Source organism: Spinacia oleracea, chromosome 4 (assembly GCF_020520425.1).
Source record: "Spinacia oleracea cultivar Varoflay chromosome 4, BTI_SOV_V1, whole genome shotgun sequence".
NCBI lineage: Eukaryota > Viridiplantae > Streptophyta > Magnoliopsida > Caryophyllales > Amaranthaceae > Spinacia > Spinacia oleracea.
Genome location: NC_079490.1, coordinates 21,106,703 through 21,132,438, shown reverse-complemented (window position 1 = coordinate 21,132,438; position 25,736 = coordinate 21,106,703). Strand labels below are relative to the sequence as shown.

Genomic DNA, 25,736 nt, shown 5'->3' with positions numbered 1-25,736 from the left:
CTTATTTTCTGGTTTCCTGAGTTCCACGGGTTCAAGGAGCTTCCTAGTGCTTATCGGTCTGACTTCAACTCCGTCTCCTATAAGGAAATCACAACCACTAGCTATTGGTCCTGGTCCAATATTGCCTAGTTGTTGGTGTAAAGAAGGAAAGCTCAACAACAAAGTACCAACACGAGGGAGACCGACTACCCTTAAGTTTTTCATCAATTTGTATGTTCTTTGTTTAGTAGGTTTTGTAATGGTGTATAAAGACCTTAGTGTGTAAACTTTTTTATTAATGCAAATTAAGCTTATGTCAAAAAATAAAAGGCTACACTTTACTACTTTAGCTTTTCTTTTAAATACAGTTATAAAACATACAAATTAAGTATGATTTATTTCTAGAATCATGTAACATGCAACCTAGTTCTTTAGTCAAATTATGATTTCAAAATCATACGTGATACATTTATCATTTTTTTGTTTATCTTCCTATTAAAGATAAAACTAATAAACACCAAAATTGTTAAAAATAATGTCACAAAATTAATTTTCTTACGTTGGACATCATTGCATATTGGTTTAGATCGATTCTTTAGGCATTATATTAACATTCCCATTTAAAATATTTCATTAGCTCGTCACTAATTTCAATTAATATGTTTTTTAACATAATCATCATTTGTGTAACAAAATATTTTTTTTTTGAAGATATAAGTAATGGAGATAAAAGATCTAACACTAAATTTTTTAAGTACTTTTTTTTCTGAGGGAAATTTTTTTAAGTACTTACCTGCCATTAAAGTCACCAATCTTTTTTATATTTGGATCAATAAACAAACGGGTACGTCCAATTTGGATCAATAAATAAATTGGTATGTCCGATTGTGGAGAGATATTGCCTATAAGGTGTATCATTTTATTAAAATGACTTGTTTTATATTTTAAGAGACCCGTATAACTCTTCCTATAATAGTATTCAACTACTAACATATATAGATATTCCCAAAATGTATCATATTTCAGTTTATCGAATAATAAACGACATTAATTAGTAGAAACCTATCCCTTAAAGTTAATCTAAGGATTATTATCCCGTGACATAAATCAAAGTGTAATCATTAAATTTGCAAATTATTTGATAAGAATGGTAATTGCAAATCAAAAAAAATACTTCGAACATCTCCATGTATGTACTTCATTTGGTAGCGATCCATTGTAACTTATTTCCGAGAAACTAATAAAATAGTGCATGAAATTCACAAAACATGTTGAACCCAGTACCTACGATCGATAACTTTTCCTCCTATCTTATTGTTTCGCTTCTCCTTCTCTAAGTAATTTAGGGATTTTCAGTGTTTGGTCTAAACCACACCAAACAAATTTTTAGCAGTTTGATTTGGAAAAGAAATTCAAACCGCAATTTATGGTTTGGTTTGATTCTCCTAAAATTTGAAACCAAACCAAACTGCAAGCAAACCATAATAAATTATTTTATGCATAAAATATTCTTTTGTATTATATTAAAGAATTATACCCAATGTACATCGACACAAAAGTATTACTATCGACTTCTGTGATTTATTCTACAATATATTAATTTTCTCAAGCATTTCTTTAATGTGTTTAGTAAAACATGTATGTTATAAACTACTTTAATAATAAAATAAAAAAATTTATTAAACGAAAACTAAGGGTCTGTTCGGTATCATTTTCAGTTTTTTGTTTTTAGTTTTCACAAAACTAAAAACATGTTTTTAATTTGTTTTTACTTTCATATTTTCATAAAACCAATTTAAAACTGTACAATACTTTTACTTTGAATAAAATAATAAAAGAAAACTTATTAACTTTTACACCCCTATGAAATATATGACCAAGTGGGCAAGTGGCAACTCTTTGTCACTTATTCACCATCTGTCCTTCATTCTCTATTTTTCTGTAAACTTCTCCCTTTAATCTTCTATAATTAGGCACCTCCATAGTTGAATTCACCATGATTGAGCTTTACTTTAACCAGAGAAATAGAAAACCAACTCAACCCCAAAAAAGTACATATCTCTTTCTTCATCTTCTTCAACGTAACTTCCCCAAAATTTCTTTAAATACAAAAGTAGATCTGTTTAATTATCTTCTTCAACCTTACACAAAATATCTTCTTCACCATACCATTAATTTCTCTCTCCACCTTCCATTTCATCAACGTCGCAATTTGTCACTCCAATTTCTCCATCCCTTACCATTATCCTCGACCTCGACCTCCATCATCGTCTTTTGCCGCTAATTTGCTTGTTCGCTGCTAATAACCTCGACCTCCATCGTCGTCTTTTGCTGCTAATTCAGCCTCCTGGTTTTGCTTGTTGGACCGAACCTGAGATTTTAAAATCGGAATTGGAATCTGAGATTGGTTAGATTGTTAGCCAAACCTGAGATTTTAAAATCGAAATCGGTCTAAATTGCGGCGGTTTCGTTGTAGTATGTGAAGATGTTGAGGGGGAGTGTTATGGAATTGGGTGAGATTTCAGCGTGGAGAGATGAGTCCGTGGTTTGAGAGAGAAGAAAGAATAGGTAGGGAGTCTAACATAACACATAGGAAAGAGATGGAGAAAATTTCCAAAACCAAAACTTGAAAACCACTTTTAGTGGTTGCGTGGTTTTTGTTGCAGTTTTGTAGAAAGTATCAATAACTTGTTTATTTCAACGGAATTTCCGAACACTGTTTTGTTTATTTTCTGTTTAAAAAAGTAGAAAAACGAGAAACAACAACGTTACCGAACGCCCCCTAAATAACACCAAACCATTTAAATGTGGTTTGGTCCGGTCATGCATGTAATATAGTTTGATTTGACAAAATGCAATACCTTATTTTATGATTTGGTTTATGTTTCGTATCGGACTGCACCAAACCGGACTATGTTCAACCCCTAAAAATAAAGCACCACTTTTCAATTAAGTTCTTATGTTGTTAAAATATTTTGTGGAGTATATAAGTGATTCTAATTTCCCTAATAATACTTTTCTTATGAACCATTAATAAATTTCTCTATTCCATGTACTTCATATAAGATTCATTAAAGTATATATTCTTGAACTTTTAACAATTGTCTTTTTTATTTTAATAATTATTATAATTTTTTTTTTGGCAAGCAAATAAGAGATTATATTGATACCAAGAAACAGTTTACAAACTAAGCTTCCTCCAACAAAGGAAACAAACTGAAAGGCTAACTGAACTAGCTAGCCTAAAACAACTGTGAATCACAAAGAATGAAACCAATTCAACTCAGAGTTTCTAACTTTCTTCCCTAGCAATTGTTGAATTCTGCCTTTAGTGTCCTTCTGAATCCTCTCAACAGTGTGTTGTACTGAAGGAACACTAGCTTCCCAAACTGCAGTGTTTCTTGCTTTCCACACGTGGTACACTAGCCCAGCACATGCAGTGTAAATGGTCTGCCTGGTAAACTTACTGGACCCTTGCTTCCTAGCCCACTTTAGGAGCTTGTTTAGATCACCATTGTAGCAAGGCAGCCCTAGCCATAGCAAAATCAAGTTTCTGCATTCTTTGCTATAATTACAGCCAAAGAACAAGTGGCTAACTGTTTCTTCAGAGGTATCACAAATAGCACAGTTGCTATCCAAACCAATCCCCACCTTAAGCAGTCTTGATTTAGTTTTCAGTCTGTCCTGACTAGCTAACCACATAGTGAACCTGTGCCTTGGTACACTATATCTGTTCCAGACTTGCTTAGCCCAATGAGTATGAGGTTGGTTTGTACACAAGCTTTTGTACATTTCCCTGATGTAGTTTTTAGGGGAGGAGAGCCAAAGAGAAGCTGGTAATTGTTATAATTATTACTATTATTACTATTATTACTATTATGGATTGTTATTAATTGATGTTAGTTACGATTATGTATTGTTTCCCCTTTTTTTGTTTTCATTTGTCTGTCAATTTAATTACTTTTCTTTTTTTTTCTTTTTTTTTTCATTTGTTTGTCAATTTAATAACTTTATTTTTCTTATTCGGTTGATATTGCTTCCCTTTTATTCATTTTTTCTTTAAATGTTTAGTCAATTATTCTCCTTATCTTTTTCAATTGTTTTCAAAATAGGAGAGTAGCCGAGAGAGGAATATTGGGGTTTTGGAGCTCTCACATTAACCACCACTCCCGCTTTAATAATATAGATTTCACACATACATTTAACTAGTACTTCAAATATTATAACTAATTGGAAAATTTGCCAAAAAGGACCTTTTATAACCCAAATTCTGCGAGAAAGGACCTTATATAATTTTTTTTTTGAAATAACACCTTAATGTAAATTTCCTTTCTCTCTCTAAATTTCCTCCCTAAAAACACCCTCTCCGCTCTTCAAATTCTACCCGCCGCCGGCTTGATGGAGCCCGACCTGAGCTTCACCAGCTCCATAAGGTCGCCAACGAGCCGGATTTCTCATCCTCTATAGGTTAAAACAAGGGTCATTTTGTCCCACCGTTAGAGAAAAAGAAGAGGGGAGCAAGCTTCGTTCACAAAGTAAGCTTTAATTCCTTCTAGTGTGTCTCACTCGCCGGATCTAACTACAAGCCACCTTCGTTGGGTACAAAGGAGGGAGGATTTTCAGATTTGTTCATCGGGTATTTTAATACCAAGACTAATTGGATCTCCGCCGTCTCGTAGTGTCGAAAAACGCCGATCTTGACGGTAAAGTTAAATATTTGGTTAGAGATTTTATTAACTGCATCGCCGCCGTCTTGTAATGTCGGAAAACGCCGATCTTTACGGTAAAGGTAAAGATTAGGTTATTGTTTCCGGTTTGGTATTAATTGTTTCGTCCGATTTGGGGATCTATCCACCGTGTCGTTGGTTTTTGGGTGTTGGTGTGGCTTTTATCCTACACTATGTACTTTGTTAGCCTGAGTACTTTTAATAGTGTTTAGTTATTTTAAGTTTCTTCTGGTTGAAAGTTTACTCTCTTTTGTTGGAATTGTTAAGGTTGGGATTGTTGGTTCCTCTATTTTTTTGCTGGAATTGCAAGGTTGGTTAATGGTTGGGTGTTCTGTGTGTGAATGTCCGACGATGAGGGTTTTTGAGTTTTTGGGATTAAGTGTTTCCCCTTTGATTGTCGAAAGTAAGGCAATCGTAGTTTTTATGGGCTTGTCCATGATGATACTACTTTTGAGGGTAGTATGTCAGGCGTGAAGATGGAGAAAGAGAGTCGTAGGGGTGACTATTGGAGTGTATGGTATTCACGGGGTTTGGTTGTTTATTTCAGTTTGTTGATGAGATGTGCTCTCATTACCTTCACAAATGTTTATCCGAAGACTGCTCCCCAAATGAAAAAGTTTGGGGTTCATAACATGTTAACTAATTCTAGTCCTTCTTGGTCAACGAGAGGACTGTGTGTACCCGTTCTTAAGGGTACCTTGCTTGTCCGTGAGCATTTCCCATTGCTTACAAGGTTGTTGCAACCATTTCGTGAAATTTTTATCGTTCTGTGTTCTTTCGTCCTCTTTCAGGTTTTACAAGTTCGGAGTTTTCCTTACTGTTTATTGCCCAAGCTACATCCCAAGTGAAAAAAGAAATGTGAGTGTGCAAGGTGGAGGAGACGATCAAAGGCCAACAAGCAGAGTATTAATTATATTTGTAGTTTGTAATGTTAATATGTAACTTTTCTGTATTAATAAATGTTGACATTAGCCAATGTAAAAAAAAAAACCTTAATGTAATACTTTTTTGCGAAAGACAACGTAAGAGAAGTTTCCGGCATTGACTAAGCTTTTTCGGCCATTGACTTGCACGTGTAGCTTCATTTTGTTACATTTTCAATAAAACGCAATGTGAAAGTGATGTTTATTGGTAGTGCTCGATTTTGATATATTGTGTCGTGTTTAAGTGAACTTGTTTCGTTTCCACTAAACGTGCTCTTTTTTACAAGTTAAATGTAAAATGAAGCCACACGTGCTGCAGACGTGCAAGTCAATGGCCGAGAAAACCCAGTCAATGCAGGAAACTTTCCTTTAGTTGTCTTTCGCAAAAAAAAATAAAAATACGTTAAGGTGTGATTTTACAAAAAAAATTATGTAATGTTCTTTCTGGCAAAAATTGGAGTATAAAAGGTCATTTTTTGCAAATTTGCCTAAATAATAAGAAAAACATCGTAACCAGCTAGTAACCGCAAAATGTGACTTTATTATTCCGAAAATATTTCAATTTTTAAGTCACTATTTGAGGAGTTTGGTGTCCACGAAAAATATTAAAACGCTATACTTTTTCATGCACTTTTCTAAAATCTAATATTATCAATTTTATTTTTTTGATGTATTACGGAGTACTTCCTATGAGTTACTATACATGCTTGAAATTCAAGCACACATTGTGTTCATTTAGATCTAATAACTATGAAGTATACATATTCTATTACAAAGTGTATGTAATGTTTGATTCATATAATTTTAACTTATTAAGCATAAATATGAAAAATATCCGATCACAAACGTAACTTTTTCAATTATATGAAATATTCGAATTTAAATTTGGCAAAACTTACAAAACGAGCAAAATAAACACCATCAAATGCATGTGTCACTTTAAACACACGGTATATCCGAGAACAAGATATATTTCGTAAGAGAGAGATGGTAAAAAACATTTACTCAAATTTAGTGTTTTTATTTTCTGAAATCAGCATAATTTTTTCATTCATAAGATTGGATGTGGGAGGCTGTCTAAACCACAAGTGGCTTGTGTCCAATATGGACACAAGCGGGGCTAAAAACGTAATTTCATATGCTTTTATAACTGAACCCCACAAGCTGATTTGGACTACGTAACGGGATTGCAGTTGGAGTGTTTTCAAAATGTAAAAAAAAAACTTCTGAAAATTAAAAGGCAAGTGGTCTTCCCTGTTCTTGAAGCTTCGCCCCTGCAATTTCTCTCTCCTCCTCGAGTCCGTGCCATTGTCGACCAGACCTCTCAACTCCCACAGTGCTTCTCCTCTCAACTCATCTCCATTAACAATTGTAAGTTTATCCCTATTTTATAAACAATTTCATGACTTTAATCTTATTCCACTTTATATTTTTGAAAATTGTTAATATTCTGTTAACTCAACTACAGTAACCATTGTTATAGCTCGAAAATTCTAGGTATGGATCTTTTCAAGGTTAGGGTTAGGATTTTCAATTGTTGTGAATTTAGGGATAAAATAACTAACATTGTTGTGAATTTAGGGGTATTTTTGAATTTGGTTGTGTGATTAAGATAAAGAATGTTGCAAGTAGGCAGAGGAGATATAAATTTGGGGGGTTTTGGGATTAGGTTTCTTTAAGTTTCAACAATTGGAGATTTTGATTGTTAATACTTTAGTATCATAATGATTTTGGTCTAAGAGAGTACTGGAATGAGTTTGGTCTTAGTTAAGCTTGTTAAACAGATCAATACTAAGGCTATTATGTCAGCTCTACAACAAGCTACTTTTCCTATGGTTACACTTGTGCATGCAATGTGCTAGCTTATGCAACTTTTCGTGCTTCATCAACCTTCCAAAAAGAGTTGGTGATTTGGTAACAACCAAAGTTCCTAAATTGTTGTCAAATTTTATAGAGCGGTAATGTTTATCAAGTTTCTAATATGTCGAAATTCCAATATGTTATTGACACAAATTTCACTCCTTTTGGTAATGGTACTTGTTGTGGTAATAGTACTTGTTATATACCGAATGATACTTCTTGTTGTGGTAATGGTACTTGTTTTTGTGGTAAATATACTTGTAGTAAATATATTGACACAAATTTCACTCCTTTTGGTAATGGTACTTGTTGTTGTGATAATGGTACTTGTTATAAATGGAATGGTACTTGTTTTTGTGGTAATGGTACTTGTAGTGGTGCATGTCTTGGGCTAAATGCATTGTTGTTGTGGTATTGTATACTATATTATAACATAATGCACACTTTTTGTAACATCAGTCAATGAATCTACCGGAGGCCAGGGCCATCCCAGTAACCGCCCCACCACCACCTCCGCCAATTGATGAGCACGATCATGGCATGAAAGTGATGGAAGAGATGGAAGAGTATGAAGAATTAGACTGGTACGCAAATGCGGGACTCGATGATGATCCCGTAATCCACGACTGGAATTTTGGTGGTATTTGGTGAAGTCCTATTTGAAAATTAACTTCAACCCTCTATGTGAACTTACTATTGAATGAGAACAAGTTTAGTATTTAAAGTGTAATAGTTTAGTAATCGGAATTTAATAGAGAAGTCTATTGAATATTATTGTAATGACATATATTTATGACCAATTAAAACAATATTCTGTTTCTTAACGACCCATATATTATTTCAATAACTTCTCTTGGTCAAACAAACCATTACATTGCACCAGCTCACAACATAAACAAGATAGTACTGTTACACTAGCACTAATTTACTTAAAATAAAGGATTATACCAACACATAAAACAATGATACGTTTCTAATAGTAAATGGTACCAGCCTTTGAATTTATAACTAAGTTCCAATACATAAAACAATGATACGTTTCTAATAGTAAAGGGTACCAACACTAAGTGCAAGGGTCCCTGTTTGACATGTAAATGTATTATATCATGTAGAGCATGTACCAATACAAAAAGGATATTCCAACTTCAATGGCCAATGGGTCAAATCACATAATTAAAGGGCATGTGATTGCGATTAATATATAAGAAATAATATTAAGTGAATCATTTCATAAAATTCATATGAAGACTAAAGAAGGAAATTCAAATAAATTATACATACCCTATTGCTACATAATAATGTTATTATACTATTTATTAAACCAAAATTCACAAACATCAATGCTTTATCTATTTCAAGAATCTAAGAATCAAAGACATTATTATTCATAAAATACAAATGAAATTTAAGGAATGTATTATGTGACAAACCAACCATTAACTAATTAATTTGTAATAGTATGTTCCATATATAAGCAGCTAATGCGAGATTCAAAAGTATCAATAGTTCGTCTTACTGATTTGAGTAACTAGTTAACTACAACCTTGTCTAAAAGGAACAGTTATGAGTTACTAATATTGAGTATTAACGTTCTTTTATTATTATATTCTTATACAACATTACCCTTTTCTAATGCGATATTCAACGTTATCAATATTTATTTGATTGTTACTAAGATAAGCCTTTGAATAAAAGAATAAAAAATGTTAGTAGTTCAATACGAGACCATCTTATTGAAGTAGGCGTATGTTATGAATTTTAATTATTAACGTTTTTCATTATTATATTCTTATACCAATATTAACCTTTTCTAATGTCACACATTTAATATTACCAATGTTAATATTACGAATCGCAATCATATCTATTGCTATCAACAAAACGAGTATTGAAGAATGAAATTCAAATAAGTGATTGTTATCCCTTTTCTAATGTCAGATTCAGCATTATCAGTATTTATTTTACAATTAACTAAGTCTTTGAATTTAAAACTAAGTTCTAATACATTAAAGGTCGATACCTTTCTAATAGTAAAGGGTACCAACCTAGAGTTCATGGGTCCCTTTTTGAAATGTAAATGTATTATATTCTGTAAACCTTGTACTAATACAAAAAGGGTCAAATCACATAATTAAAGGTCAAATCACTTAATTTTGTGATCTAACTTTAATGGCCAATGGGTCAAATCACATAATTAAAGGACATATTATTGCGATTAATCGTAATATTTATCTAATACGAAGTATATGAAGTGGTTATTTCATAAAAATGAATGCAAATACAACAAAGGAGGGTACATTTCTCGTACCAAAGGGTTTAACACTGTAAAATAAGTATAATACAATATAGTGTTCAATATAGTATAATACAATATAGAATGAAATTCAAAAAATAAGTATAATAAAATATAGTGTTCAATGGCCAATTGGTCAAAATCACATTAATAGGTAAAGTTGTATGAAGTATTAGAAATATATGAGTGCGATTAATAGTAATACTTATCTAGCACGAAGTATATGAAGTGAATCATTTTATAAAACACATATGGGATTGAACCAGATACTAACAAGTAACTTAAATGCAACCTATGGTTATCAAACTTTATACGTTTTAAGTGTAACAAGTAAATTAAACGTAATCTATGGTTATTATCATATAATGTACACATGAGAATATGAGATACAAAAATATTAATAGTTGACGTGTAACATCAAATAGAACTAGAAGAACAGTTATGACTTCTAATTATTAATGTTTTTTAATTATTTTTATTATTATACAAATGTTAACCTTTTCTAAAATCACATATTTAACATCACCAATATTTATTTCAAACTATGATAAGCCCTTAAAACTAGATCGAACGGTTATGACTTCTAATTATTAATGTTTTTCATTATTATATTAACCTTTTCTAATGTCACGGATTTAATATCACTAATATTTATTTAAATCTATGACAAACACTTAAAAATATGTACCAATACAACACAGTTTGGTACAGTTATGATTGCCAAGTGTACTAATTGAGTGTTAATAAGCCCCTTTTTGACCTGTAAATGCATTATTTCCTTTAAAATAAGTATCAATACAATATAGTATTCCAACTTGAATGAGTTAAGAGTCATATTCTGAGGTTTTTGAACTTCTATGGATAAATGTCACATTCATGAGGTAATTGAAAACACAATGTGATTACTCCTATAGTTATTTGAACTCATTAGTCCATAAAAGGGAGAATCCAAAAGCGATAACACGTCATAATACTTAATAGAAATACAATATAAAATTCCCCAAATGGGAGAATACAAAAGCAAAATACAACATAAGTTCCTCACAAAACAATGAATCCAACCATACACCGTGATAATAATATAAACGTCCTAAACACCAACATGTCTCACTCCGAAATTTCTTGTGGAGGTGTCATCATGGACATCCAGGGAGTAGAAGGAACCATCATTCTCTTCTGTATTTCTCATCCTTAGAAGATAATTACTCCTTATCTCTTGCATAATGTTGTAAAACAATCATTAGCAATATTTTACAAAAGGAAATTTGGTGAAACACTACCTTTAAGTTTGGTGGTTTTGTGAATTGCTACCTTTTAAAAAGGAAATTACATTTTACTACCTTATAAGTTTGGTTTGTTTGACTAACACTACCATTTGCCGTTTTTTGTTAATGTTTTACGTCTTTGGACTCCACTACAACGGTTATTTAATATGGCAAATGCACAAAATGACAAATGAACGGAGATATTTAAAAGAATAGAAGAAATACACGACGGAAAACATTAACGAAAAACGTCAAATGGTAGTGTTAGTCAAACAAACCAAACTTATAAGGTAGTTAAATTAAAAAAAGTTTTTATAAGGTAGCAATTCACAAAACCACCAAACTTAAAGGTAGTGTTTCACAAAATTTCCTTTACAAAATTAAGTTCATGTTTTTCGCATATATTCATTATTCAATACCAATACAACATTATATAGTACTATACATAACATTTCAGTACCAACACATAACAAAAGCAATCATTAGCAACATTTTACAAAATCAAGTCCATGTTTTTCGCATATGTTAATACCAATACAACATTATATAGTACTACTACATAACATTTCAGTACCAACACATAAGAAAAACAACCATTAGCAACATTTTACAAAATCAAGTCCATGTTTTTCGCATATATTAATACCAATACAACATTATATAGTACTAATACATAACATTTCAGTACCAACACATAAGAAAAACAACCATTATCAACAACTTACAAAATCATTTTCGCATTTATTCAATACCAATACAACATTATATAGATACATAACATTTAAGCACCAACCATAAGCAGAACAACCATTAGCAATATTTTACAAAATCAAGTTCATGTTTTTCGTATTTATTCAATACCAAATACAACATTATATAATATTGATACATAACATTTAAGTACCAAAATACATAAGCAAAGCAACCAATAACAATATTTTGCAAAATCAAGTCCATGTTTTTCCCATTTATTCAATACCTATACAAGATTATATATTATCGATACATATAATTTCAGTACCAATACATAAGCAAAGCAGAGCAGAGTCGAGTTTGACAACTATCTGTGATATGGTGGATTCTCTTTCTGATTTCTTTTCTCTAATAAATGGAAAGTAACATATCCAATATACAAAAATCTAAACCATAAATTTCAATAAAAAAATCCAATTGCCACCATTTTCAACAACTTATTTGCAAAACAATGAAATTAACGCTACGTATTCGTTAAAAATATCATTCGAATTTCAACAATTAATAAGCGTAAATACGCAAACGGCCATGTGTAAGCATAAATTATGATTCTAATTTCAATAATCAATAACAATAAATTACGAATGTTCACAATTCTCATCCCAATTTCAACAATTATGATTCCAATTTTTATTTGCCCTAATTGTTAACACCTAACTAAAATTGTAAAAACAACAAAAAATTAATAGGGATGAGAGCTTACCTTGAATAATGGATTTTCTGCAGAAATGGTGAGGAGATAAGAAAATCAGAATGTTTTTCAGAAATATTCAGGAAGAAGAAGGGGTTTCTCTCTCTTCAATTTGTTTCCACCCTTTTCTTTTCCCCCTTTTCCTCTAACGGACTCCGTTATCAAATATTTACTTTTCCTTTTTTTATTTTTCATTTTACATTATTTTAATCCCACTTGTGTCCATATGGACACAAGTCACTTGAAAACCACTTTTAGTGGTTGCGTGGTTTTTGTTGCAGTTTTGTAGAAAGTATCAATAACTTGTTTATTTCAACGGAATTGCCGAACACTGTTTTGTTTATTTTCTGTTTAAAAAAGTAGAAAAACGAGAAACAACAACGTTACCGAACGCCCCCTAAATAACACCAAACCATTTAAATGTGGTTTGGTCCGGTCATGCATGTAATATAGTTTGATTTGACAAAATGCAATACCTTATTTTATGATTTGGTTTATGTTTCGTATCGGACTGCACCAAACCGGACTGTGTTCAACCCCTAAAAATAAAGCACCACTTTTCAATTAAGTTCTTATGTTGTTAAAATATTTTGTGGAGTATATAAGTGATTCTAATTTCCCTAATAATACTTTTCTTATGAACCATTAATAAATTTCTCTATTCCATGTACTTCATATAAGATTCATTAAAGTATATATTCTTGAACTTTTAACAATTGTCTTTTTTATTTTAATAATTATTATAATTTTTTTTTTGGCAAGCAAATAAGAGATTATATTGATACCAAGAAACAGTTTTACAAACTAAGCTTCCTCCAACAAAGGAAACAAACTGAAAGGCTAACTGAACTAGCTAGCCTAAAACAACTGTGAATCACAAAGAATGAAACCAATTCAACTCAGAGTTTCTAACTTTCTTCCCTAACAATTGCTGAATTCTGCCTTTAGTGTCCTTCTGAATCCTCTCAACAGTGTGTTGTACTGAAGGAACACTAGCTTCCCAAACTGCAGTGTTTCTTGCTTTCCACACGTGGTACACTAGCCCAGCACATGCAGTGTAAATGGTCTGCCTGGTAAACTTACTGGACCCTTGCTTCCTAGCCCACTTTAGGAGCTTGTTTAGATCACCATTGTAGCAAGGCAGCCCTAGCCATAGCAAAATCAAGTTTCTGCATTCTTTGCTATAATTACAGTCAAAGAACAAGTGGCTAACTGTTTCTTCAGAGGTATCACAAATAGCACAGTTGCTATCCAAACCAATTCCCACCTTAAGCAGTCTTGATTTAGTTTTCAGTCGGTCCTGACTAGCTAACCACATAGTGAACCTGTGCCTTGGTACACTATATCTGTTCCAGACTTGCTTAGCCCAATGAGTATGAGGTTGGTTTGTACACAAGTTTTTGTACATTTCCCTGATGGAATATTTAGGGGAGGAGAGCCAAAGAGAAGCTGGTAATTATTATAATTATTACTATTATTACTATTATGGATTGTTATTAATTGATGTTAGTTACGATTATGTATTGTTTCCCCTTTTTTTGTTTTCATTTGTCTGTCAATTTAATTACTTTCCTTTTTTTTTTCATTTGTTTGTCAATTAATAACTTTATTTTTCTTATTCGGTTGATATTGCTTCCCTTTTATTCATTTTTTCTTTAAATGTTTAGTCAATTATTCTCCTCTTTTTCAATTGTTTTCAAAATAGGAGAGTAGCCGAGAGAGGAATATTGGGGTTTTGGAGCTCTCACATTAACCACCACTCCCGCTTTAATAATATAGATTTCACACATACATTTAACTAGTACTTCAAATATTATAACTAATTGAAAAATTTGCCAAAAAGGACCTTTTATAACCCAAATTCTGCGAGAAAGGACCTTATATAATTTTTTTTTGAAATAACACCTTAATGTAAATTTCCTTTCTCTCTCTAAATTTCCTCCCTAAAAACACCCTCTCCGCTCTTCAAATTCTACCCGCAGCCGGCTTGATGGAGCCCGACCCGAGCTTCACCAGCTCCATAAGGTCGCCAACGAGCCGGATTTCTCATCCTCTATAGGTTAAAACAAGGGTCATTTTGTCCCACCGTTAGAGAAAAAGAAGAGGGGAGCAAGCTTCGTTCACAAAGTAAGCTTTAATTCCTTCTAGTGTGTCTCACTCGCCGGATCTAACTACAAGCCACCTTCGTTGGGTACAAAGGAGGGAGGATTTTCAGATTTGTTTATCGGGTATTTTAATACCAAGACTAATTGGATCTCCGCCGTCTCGTAGTGTCGAAAAATGCCGATCTTGACGGTAAAGTTAAATATTTGGTTAGAGATTTTATTAACTGCATCGCCGCCGTCTTGTAGTGTCGGAAAACGCTGATCTTTACGGTAAAGGTAAAGATTAGGTTATTGTTTCCGGTTTGGTATTAATTGTTTCGTCCGATTTGGGGATCTATCCACCGTGTCGTTGGTTTTTGGGTGTTGGTGTGGCTTTTATCCTACACTATGTACTTTGTTAGCTTGAGTACTTTTATTAGTGTTTAGTTATTTTAAGTTTCTTCTGGTTGAAAGTTTACTCTCTTTTGTTGGAATTGTTAAGGTTGGGATTGTTGGTTCCTCTATTTTTTTGCTGGAATTGCAAGGTTGGTTAATGGTTGGGTGTTCTGTGTGTGAATGTCCGACGATGAGGGTTTTTGTAATCCCCCGTAAATTTAGAAACATTATTTATATATTTTAACGTATAGTTAATTATATTTAAATAAAAATTTACTAATTTTAGTAATAAATATATAATTAACGTATATTTATTTTTATACGTTTTAAATATTTCAACGATTTATGAAATTAAAATAATTTTAGAATTTGATGTTGAAAATAATTTGAATTACGAAAACACGATTGAATTTAGAAAACAATCCTAAGCGGTGTTGAATTCAAATACCAAACTTAATTCTAATCCTAGCCCAATTTGATATAGCCCAATTTGATAAAGCCCAAAACAAATAACCCATAAACCCAAATCCTTGTTTCAATACTCACGTGAAACTCAACTCCCCTTCTCTTCTCCCCATTCACGTGTTCACGTAAAAATCACCAAAATCTCAAACCCTCCTCCTTTCTCTCAGCCGTCGGACCTCTGCTGCGCCACCACTCCTCCGTCGTCGGTACTCCTCCATCTCCTCCTGCTTCTTCTCTTTCGTTTTCCTTTCTCCTTTACTTTGCTTTATTGTCTTCTCTCATCCTCACTCGTGGTTTTGTTTTCTGCGACAACCACCACCACCACCTGGTCGCCGCTACTACGCCACCACCTTGCCGCGCCGTTGAGACGCCTCCATGCTTGCTGCGCCGGTAATCTCTTATTCCTCCTCCCTCTCTTGCTTCATTCTTTCTCTTGTTCGTTTTCTACAACCTTACTCGGTTGTTTATGCGTTCGCAGCCACCAGCGCACCTCCGTGTGCAACCCTGCCGCCCAGCCGCGCCTCCAGCCATGCCTTCGTCCTTCCTCTCTCCTAACTTTTGGTTATTTCCTTAAACCCTAAACTAATTAATGAATTTAATTACGTTTTAATAATTTAATTATGTTTCTTGAATTAAAATTATAACTTTTATGATTTGATTATGAATTTCAAGAATTATATGTTTGCATAATTAAATTATTAATTTTCAGATTATATAAATGCATTGAAATATTGATTTTTAATTATTTAAAGTATGAATTTTAAGGTTTTTAATGATTTTAAATCATGGTAGGATGTTTAGGAATTATTAAAGTTATTGTTTTTATGATTTCAAACATGTTAATTATGTTTTGGAGCAGTTTGAAAGTAGTTATATTGCTGGAAATTAAAGTATGATGTTTGCGAAGAGTTTTCAACGAATTTCAATCATTGATTCAATAATTATTATGCTAGGAAATCAAATACTCAAGTTTTGATGTTGGGGAATGTTCTAAGTATATTTAGGATGTATTTGGAATGCTTTATTATGGTTGCGAATGATTAGAAATTGATGGGGATTATTTGTTGGTTGTTTTAGGCGGAGAATTTTCTTTAGGCGATATTTGAAAGTGTTAAAGTGGCCTATTAGTTGTTTATACAAGGTACGTACATACCTGTGTGCTTGGAACGTGTGCTAATTGTTGAAACCATGTTGAATCTTGTTGTTGAACTTGGTTATGTTGATATTATTGTTGAACTTGGTGATGTTGATATTATGGACGAACTGGGTTATATTGAATGTGCATGTTTAATACTGTTGGACAAACTTATTGAACTCATTTTGCACTATAAGAACTGTAACATGTTAGTATGGATGTTTGATACAAACATGTTGGTTGGGAACACTAGATTATTCTATATGATTGGGTTGGATCAATTGGTTGTTGTTCCCTTTCTATCTTTTCACTACTTTATAAGGGCGGAGGACCTTGTTTAGTAAGTTGAAACTTTATGCCCATATACAGGGTTGCTCATGGTTAAAGGAAAGGTTGGTTAAGTTGGAATGAGTCTTGATTGATGCTTTTATGATCACTTACTTAATTCCAAGATAAAAACAGTTGTGAACAAATGTGAATTGTCTGTCTTATGTAATGGTTGAGTCATAACGGAATCTCAATTTGTAAATCATGTAAAGTGAAACTGAATAGCAATAGCTTTAGACTGTGCACGTCTGAAGTGACGGACAAACAGGAGTTGGGGTTCATGGTGGTAGCCCATGGCCTTTTCTGGGACCGGATTGATCACCGTGTCCTATTTTTATTTAAACGTTCCTCGATATCGCAGGTCACTGAGGTTACGGAGTCGCGCCCGTACCTCGTCTTCCTTAGTGAAGACTTCTGGATGGTCAACTCGGTCCATTGTCTATTTCAACTAAAATAATATTATGGTTGTTAAGCCTAGCTTAGTCTAGTCAAGTATAATCGTCAATTTATTATGTTTTGTCTGTCCTTACTTATATTTATTAGTATCATGTTAGGGTTGTTGGTTTGATAGTATCATGCTAGGATTGTTGTTGTTTTAGTATGTAGTACTCAGCTTTGCTGATTACGTGCTTTGTTTGTGTGTGTTGATCATGGCTATGCCTTATTGATCCTGTGATGACCCATCTTTGGTGAGCAGTCTCTAAGGATCAATAAGCGTTGCCCATCTACAGGTTTGAAGATGATGCATCATTGGGATCGGGATTAGAGAGCTTGTAGTTCTATTCGTTTAATTAAGTGATTTAATTTGTTAACTTGGATTTGAAATTTGTCGTACTATTCGTGATTCCTTATTTTCGTTAATTGGTTTTGAACTTAATATGTAATCGATTATTTATAAACCTAAAAGTTAGTTTTATGTTTTCCGCTGCAAAATTCTGAATAAGCCGTTACGTTTTCACACGGGCGATAATGCCTTGATAATTCTCTATAGTTATATTTATAAAAGGGTTGTTTTAGAAAAAAGGGAATTGTCGGGGTGTTACAAAGTGGTATCTAGAAGCTTATGGTTTTACTTCAATGATTTTTAGGCGCCTAAACTAGCTAGTTTTCTAAAATGAATTTCCCAGAATTGAGCTACTACTTATTATATCATTCAAAAATGCGTACTTTTTTTTGGGGGACCATATTCATTTTATTTTGTGTGAAAGTACATTAATATTTCTTATTTAAGTTCGAAATTAACTTATTTATTCAAAATTTGTCGTTTACGTGAATTAAGTACGTTTTTCTTTCTTTTCGAAATTAAATTAAATATATATATATAAAAAAAAAACTTATTCCTTAAGTATCTTTATTCCTTTATATTTATTCGTTTAATAAATATTTATTCGTTTAATAAAATTCCTTTCTTATTAACCGTCTCGTTTATTTCTTAAGTGTTTTAATGTTTTACTTATTTTGATTTATTATGAGAGATGGGTAATATAGGAAAGGGCATATAGGATAGAATTATATGTGCATTAGTAGTTAATTGCTAGCATAAGAATTAATTGCTATGTGCATGTGTTAAATGTTTAACTGTTGCATGTAAATGTGCATAGAAATTGTTTGATTCCACCAAACTTATTGTTTTATTGAATTCTGATTATGCTTTGGTTGGGAAATCGTTAGTAAGATCTTAAGTTGTTTGTTTCATGAATAAAACGCTTCTTTCCAAGTACACCAACATAAGATCCTTTGAGAAGATCGACGAATACTGAGGATCTAGATTTCACTTCACAAATTTCCAAGGAAAGAACAGATAGACAAGATGCCTTAAACATTTAAAGTTGTAATAGTTAGGTTGTTCTTAAATGTTTTGGAGAATAAGTAGCAAAGCTACAACAGTTTAAAGTTAAAGCAATAGGAGTTTAAGTTATTCTTTATTCTTTTCAAGGATGTATTAAACCTCTATAGAGTTAGTAATAAAAGTTAAAGTATTCTTTTCGTTTTGAGAATTCCAAGTTGCGCTCTAGGATGACCAACAATAATGACCTAGCTGCTGTTATTCGCCTTTTGGCGGAAAAGCTGACCCTACCTTTTTAGAAAACCGAGTTGGAGAGTTTGAGAAATCGTTTGGGGTTGTGAACTGTCCTTAGAATATGAGAGTGAGTCAAGTTGTCATGTATTTGAAAGATGAAGCTGATTTATGGTGGAGAGAGAATAGAGTTAGGTTTAACACTGCTGAGAGATTCAATTAGGATTCAATTGTTACTGCCTTAAGGGAAAGTTTTACCCTACCTTTTATGAGAAATCAAAAAGTTTGGGAATTCATAAACCTTAGTATGGGGAGCATGACCATTGTCGATTACTATAGCAAATTTATAGCACTGTCGTGGTTTGCACCTGAGGTTGTAGCCACAGAGGAGCTAAAGGCTCTGGGGTTTAAGCAATGTTTGACTGAGGAGATCCAATTAGGATTAGGTGGGAAAACCTTTACATCTTTGGATATTGTGTATGGGAAAGCTGCTCATATTTATGGTTTGCAGTCTAGAAGGGAAAAAAAAAAAAAAAAAAAAAAAAAATTGTTCTTGGGGAGAAAAGAAAAGAGTTTAATGCTGGGGAAAACCGGGGGAATTTCAAGAGGAATATGAATGAAAACGGGTATGGGAATGGATATAAAAACTTTCAAGGAAGGAACAAACAAGGGCACAACAATAGGAATCAATATGAGAGAGTGTAGTACTGTAAGATGTGCAGTAACAACCATCCTGGTAGAAACTACAAATGGAGAATTAGTCACCTACAACTATTGTCAGAAAAAGGGACATGGGGAGTATGAATGCTTTACTAAAGCAGAAAAAGGAGCATAATGGTAATGAGAGTGGTAACCAGGTGAAGTCGGGATTTAACCAGTCAAGAAATTAGGGTTCAAAGCATGTAGGAGCGCAGAACAACCAAGGGAACCTCAATAAGTCTGCCAATGAGAATAACAACCATAATAAGGCTCCGGGTAAACTGTTCGCAATGATTCGAAATGAAGCTGAGCTATCTGTTGACGTAGTTTCTGGTACTTTCCTATTAACTTCATACTAGTTAGAAAGTTATTTGATTCGGGGGCAACTTATTCTTTTGTTTCGTCATCTGTTGTTAAGAGTCTGAATTTAGTAGATTTTGAGGTGATTGATTTACCTTTTAGTACCTACTGGTGTAACCTTAAGGTGTACCAAGTTGTTTAAGAACTTGCCTTTGAAGATAAAAGATTGCGTTTTCCTTCTGATTTGATAAGGTTTAATCTGAGGGACCTAGATGTAATTCCTGGGATGGACTGGCTAAGTTTGTGCAAGGCTAAGGTAGACTGTGAAATTCAGAAAATAAGTTTAAGGAACCCTATTGGAAGGTTGGCCTCGTGTAGATGTTTTGAGAAGTCCAAAAACCTTTAGTTATTTCTGGAATGCGAGTGAGGAAATTGATGAATAGAAAGTGTGAACTATTTTCCTGTAGTGTGTTAGAGGTGAGTAAAGAAGTGGAGTGAAAATTGAGGATGTTTGCCATTGTGAATGGATTCATTGATGTGTTTCCGAGTGAAATTGCAAGTATGTTATCTGTTAGAGCCTTTGAGTTCATTATAGACTTAGTTCCTAGAATGACGCATATATCTAAAGCACCATATAGAATGACACCTCCTGAAATGAGCTAATTAAGACAAAGTTGCAAAAGTTGTTTGGTCAAGGAATATATTAGGCCTAGTGCATCACCGTGGGGAGCTCCTGTGTTGTTTGTTAAGGAGAAAGATAAGAGTATGGAATTATGCATCGATTTTAGGGAGCTAAACACCATCAAGAACAAGTATCCCTTGCCTAAGATAGATGACATATTAGACCAATTGAATTGGGCGAGTGTGTTCTCGAAGACTGATTTGGGTTTAAAGTACTACCGATTGGGAGTAGCTGATAAGAATATACTTAAGACCTCATTAGGATTCGTTATTGTCATTAAGGGTTTAGAGTAACGTCTTTTGGGTTAACCAATGCACCTGCATTAATTGTGGATTTGATGAATGAGGTTTTCTACGAATTCTGAATTAAGTCGTTATTATGTTATTGATGATATCCCGATTTGTTCAAGGAATGAGAAAGAGCATGACAAACACTTGAGAATTACTTGGAGACGCTTAGAAAGAATCTAGTTTTATTAAATGAAGTATACAAATCTTGAAGTCATATGTGTATAAGTGACACCGACGGAAAAGTGAAGGACTAAATTGATTGAGAACTATGTTACGTAAGGGAATAAAATTTAGAGAAGATTCGAGTGGTCCAGTATCGTTAGGAATCGTGTGTTGTCTTGAAAAGATGGGAGGAATTATATGAATTAGTGAAAGAGCTAAGAGTTAAGCCCAAAAGTTATACATCCATGAAAGGTGTAATGAGGTTTAGTAAAAAAAAAAAAAAAAAAAAAAAAAGGAAAAGTTGACCAGAAGGAATCTCTGTAGATCCTGCTAAGATTCAAGCTGTGAGTAAGTGACCTATTCCAAGAACGCGTCCGATATCTGAAGTTTTCTAGGCTTAGATGACCATTATAGGAGGTTGTGGAAGACTTTTGGAAGAAAGAAAAACCAATGACCAACTTGTTGAAAAAGGAATCGAAATTCGAGTGAAGTGAGAAATGTGAGGAAGCTTTCTAGATTTAGTTGTTGTAGCGTCAATTGACACCTTATAAGGCTAATTACCAAACCCATGACCTAGAGTTAGCTGTTATGGTGTTATCTACGAATATTTGGAGACATTACCTTTATAGGGCAACATGTAAGATCCTTACCGAGAACAAAAGGCTGAAATTTTTGCAATAAGGTCCAGTTGAATCTTGGGGACAACATTGAAAATGAATATTGCTTTCCACCCTGCAACCGATAGACAGATTGAGATTACTAACGGGATTTATGTTGAAAACCTGTGTTATTGACTTTAAGGGTAATTGGGAAAACCACCTAGAGTCGATTGAATTTCTTGCAACAATAGTTACTATGCGAGCTTTAAGATGTCACCTGTTGAGGCATTGTGTGGAAAGAGAGTAGAAATCCTACTTGCTACGATTTTAGTCGAAATATACGTTGGACACATGATTCGTTGAAATAGAAATATCCAAACTTATTCCCTGAAATGAGTTACGAGGGCGTAACTCGTTTTCTTTAAGAGGGGTAGAATGCGATAGAAATTCGCGCTTTTTACCTATTTTTATAGAAATTTTATGCATTTTATGCTCATTTTTAGCAACTTATACTTGTTGATGCAAAATAAAGATATTCTTTGCATAAGGAAAATGTGTTCTTGAGTAACACAAACAACTTTAAGTTGGCAAAAGAGTGCACATGAGTGGCACAAGTATTTATCTACTAAAGATGAATTAAAGACTTTTGAAAAATGTGTGAATTTTCGTGTCAAGTTTCGGGACGAAACTTCTTTTAAGAGGGGTAGATTGTAATCCCCCGTAAATTTAGAAACATTATTTATATATTTTAACGTATAGTTAATTATATTTAAATAAAAATTTACTAATTTTAGTAATAAATATATAATTAACGTATATTTATTTTTATACGTTTTAAATATTTCAACGATTTATGAAATTAAAATAATTTTAGAATTTGATGTTGAAAATAATTTGAATTACGAAAACACGATTGAATTTAGAAAACAATCCTAAGCGGTGTTGAATTCAAATACCAAACTTAATTCTAATCCTAGCCCAATTTGATATAGCCCAATTTGATAAAGCCCAAAACAAATAACCCATAAACCCAAATCCTTGTTTCAATACTCACGTGAAACTCAACTCCCCTTCTCTTCTCCCCATTCACGTGTTCACGTAAAAATCACCAAAATCTCAAACCCTCCTCCTTTCTCTCAGCCGTCGGACCTCTGCTGCGCCACCACTCCTCCGTCGTCGGTACTCCTCCATCTCCTCCTGCTTCTTCTCTTTCGTTTTCCTTTCTCCTTTACTTTGCTTTATTGTCTTCTCTCATCCTCACTCGTGGTTTTGTTTTCTGCGACAACCACCACCACCACCTGGTCGCCGCTACTACGCCACCACCTTGCCGCGCCGTTGAGACGCCTCCATGCTTGCTGCGCCGGTAATCTCTTATTCCTCCTCCCTCTCTTGCTTCATTCTTTCTCTTGTTCGTTTTCTACAACCTTACTCGGTTGTTTATGCGTTCGCAGCCACCAGCGCACCTCCGTGTGCAACCCTGCCGCCCAGCCGCGCCTCCAGCCATGCCTTCGTCCTTCCTCTCTCCTAACTTTTGGTTATTTCCTTAAACCCTAAACTAATTAATGAATTTAATTACGTTTTAATAATTTAATTATGTTTCTTGAATTAAAATTATAACTTTTATGATTTGATTATGAATTTCAAGAATTATATGTTTGCATAATTAAATTATTAATTTTCAGATTATATAAATGCATTGAAATATTGATTTTTAATTATTTAAAGTATGAATTTTAAGGTTTTTAATGATTTTAAATCATGGTAGGATGTTTAGGAATTATTAAAGTTATTGTTTTTATGATTTCAAACATGTTAATTATGTTTTGGAGCAGTTTGAAAGTAGTTATATTGCTGGAAATTAAAGTATGATGTTTGCGAAGAGTTTTCAACGAATTTCAATCATTGATTCAATAATTATTATGCTAGGAAATCAAATACTCAAGTTTTGATGTTGGGGAATGTTCTAAGTATATTTAGGATGTATTTGGAATGCTTTATTATGGTTGCAAATGATTAGAAATTGATGGGGATTATTTGTTGGTTGTTTTAGGCGGAGAATTTTCTTTAGGCGATATTTGAAAGTGTTAAAGTGGCCTATTAGTTGTTTATACAAGGTACGTACATACCTGTGTGCTTGGAACGTGTGCTAATTGTTGAAACCATGTTGAATCTTGTTGTTGAACTTGGTTATGTTGATATTATTGTTGAACTTGGTGATGTTGATATTATGGACGAACTGGGTTATATTGAATGTGCATGTTTAATACTGTTGGACAAACTTATTGAACTCATTTTGCACTATAAGAACTGTAACATGTTAGTATGGATGTTTGATACAAACATGTTGGTTGGGAACACTAGATTATTCTATATGATTGGGTTGGATCAATTGGTTGTTGTTCCCTTTCTATCTTTTCACTACTTTATAAGGGCGGAGGACCTTGTTTAGTAAGTTGAAACTTTATGCCCATATACAGGGTTGCTCATGGTTAAAGGAAAGGTTGGTTAAGTTGGAATGAGTCTTGATTGATGCTTTTATGATCACTTACTTAATTCCAAGATAAAAACAGTTGTGAACAAATGTGAATTGTCTGTCTTATGTAATGGTTGAGTCATAACGGAATCTCAATTTGTAAATCATGTAAAGTGAAACTGAATAGCAATAGCTTTAGACTGTGCACGTCTGAAGTGACGGACAAACAGGAGTTGGGGTTCATGGTGGTAGCCCATGGCCTTTTCTGGGACCGGATTGATCACCGTGTCCTATTTTTATTTAAACGTTCCTCGATATCGCAGGTCACTGAGGTTACGGAGTCGCGCCCGTACCTCGTCTTCCTTAGTGAAGACTTCTGGATGGTCAACTCGGTCCATTGTCTATTTCAACTAAAATAATATTATGGTTGTTAAGCCTAGCTTAGTCTAGTCAAGTATAATCGTCAATTTATTATGTTTTGTCTGTCCTTACTTATATTTATTAGTATCATGTTAGGGTTGTTGGTTTGATAGTATCATGCTAGGATTGTTGTTGTTTTAGTATGTAGTACTCAGCTTTGCTGATTACGTGCTTTGTTTGTGTGTGTTGATCATGGCTATGCCTTATTGATCCTGTGATGACCCATCTTTGGTGAGCAGTCTCTAAGGATCAATAAGCGTTGCCCATCTACAGGTTTGAAGATGATGCATCATTGGGATCGGGATTAGAGAGCTTGTAGTTCTATTCGTTTAATTAAGTGATTTAATTTGTTAACTTGGATTTGAAATTTGTCGTACTATTCGTGATTCCTTATTTTCGTTAATTGGTTTTGAACTTAATATGTAATCGATTATTTATAAACCTAAAAGTTAGTTTTATGTTTTCCGCTGCAAAATTCTGAATAAGCCGTTACGTTTTCACACGGGCGATAATGCCTTGATAATTCTCTATAGTTATATTTATAAAAGGGTTGTTTTAGAAAAAAGGGAATTGTCGGGGTGTTACAGTTTTTGAGTTTTTGGGATTAAGTGTTTCCCCTTTGATTGTCGAAGGTAAGGCAATCGTAGTTTTTAATGGGCTTGTCCATGATGATACTACTTTTGAGGGTAGTATGTCAGGCGTGAAGATGGAGAAAGAGAGTCGTAGGGGTGACTATTGGAGTGTATGGTATTCACGGGGTTTGGTTGTTTATTTCAGGTTGTTGATGAGATGTGCTCTCATTACCTTCACAAATGTTTATCCGAAGACTGCTCCCCAAATGAAAAGGTTGGGGGTTCATAGCATGTTAACTAGTCCTTCTTGGTCAATGAGAGGACTGTGTGTACCCGTTCTTAAGGGTGCCTTGCTTGTCCTTGAGCATTTCCCATTGCTTACAAGGTTGTTGCAACCATTTCGTGAAATTTTTATCGTTCTGTGTTCTTTCGTCCTCTTTCAGGTTTTACAAGTTCGGAGTTTTCCTTACTGTTTATTGCCCAAGCTACATCCCAAGTGAAAAAAGAAATGTGAGTGTGCAAGGTGGAGGAGACGATCAAAGGCCAACAAGCATAGTATTAATTATATTTGTAGTTTGTAATGTTAATATGTAACTTTTCTGTATTAATAAATGTTGACATTAG

General features: G+C 33.5%; 2 protein-coding genes across 2 annotated transcripts; both read right to left on the bottom strand.

The window, feature by feature from the left end:
- Nucleotides 1–3,237: 3,237 nt before the first annotated feature.
- LOC130471384 (uncharacterized) lies at nt 3,238–3,681 on the bottom strand. Its single transcript, XM_056841460.1, has one exon. It carries the CDS (start codon nt 3,679–3,681, stop codon nt 3,238–3,240), a length of 444 nt encoding a protein of 147 aa, XP_056697438.1.
- A 9,684-nt stretch (nt 3,682–13,365) lies between these two features.
- On the bottom strand, nt 13,366–13,809 carry LOC110790684 (uncharacterized). The gene has a single exon (XM_021995458.2). It carries the CDS (start codon nt 13,807–13,809, stop codon nt 13,366–13,368), a length of 444 nt encoding a protein of 147 aa, XP_021851150.2.
- Nucleotides 13,810–25,736: the final 11,927 nt, after the last annotated feature.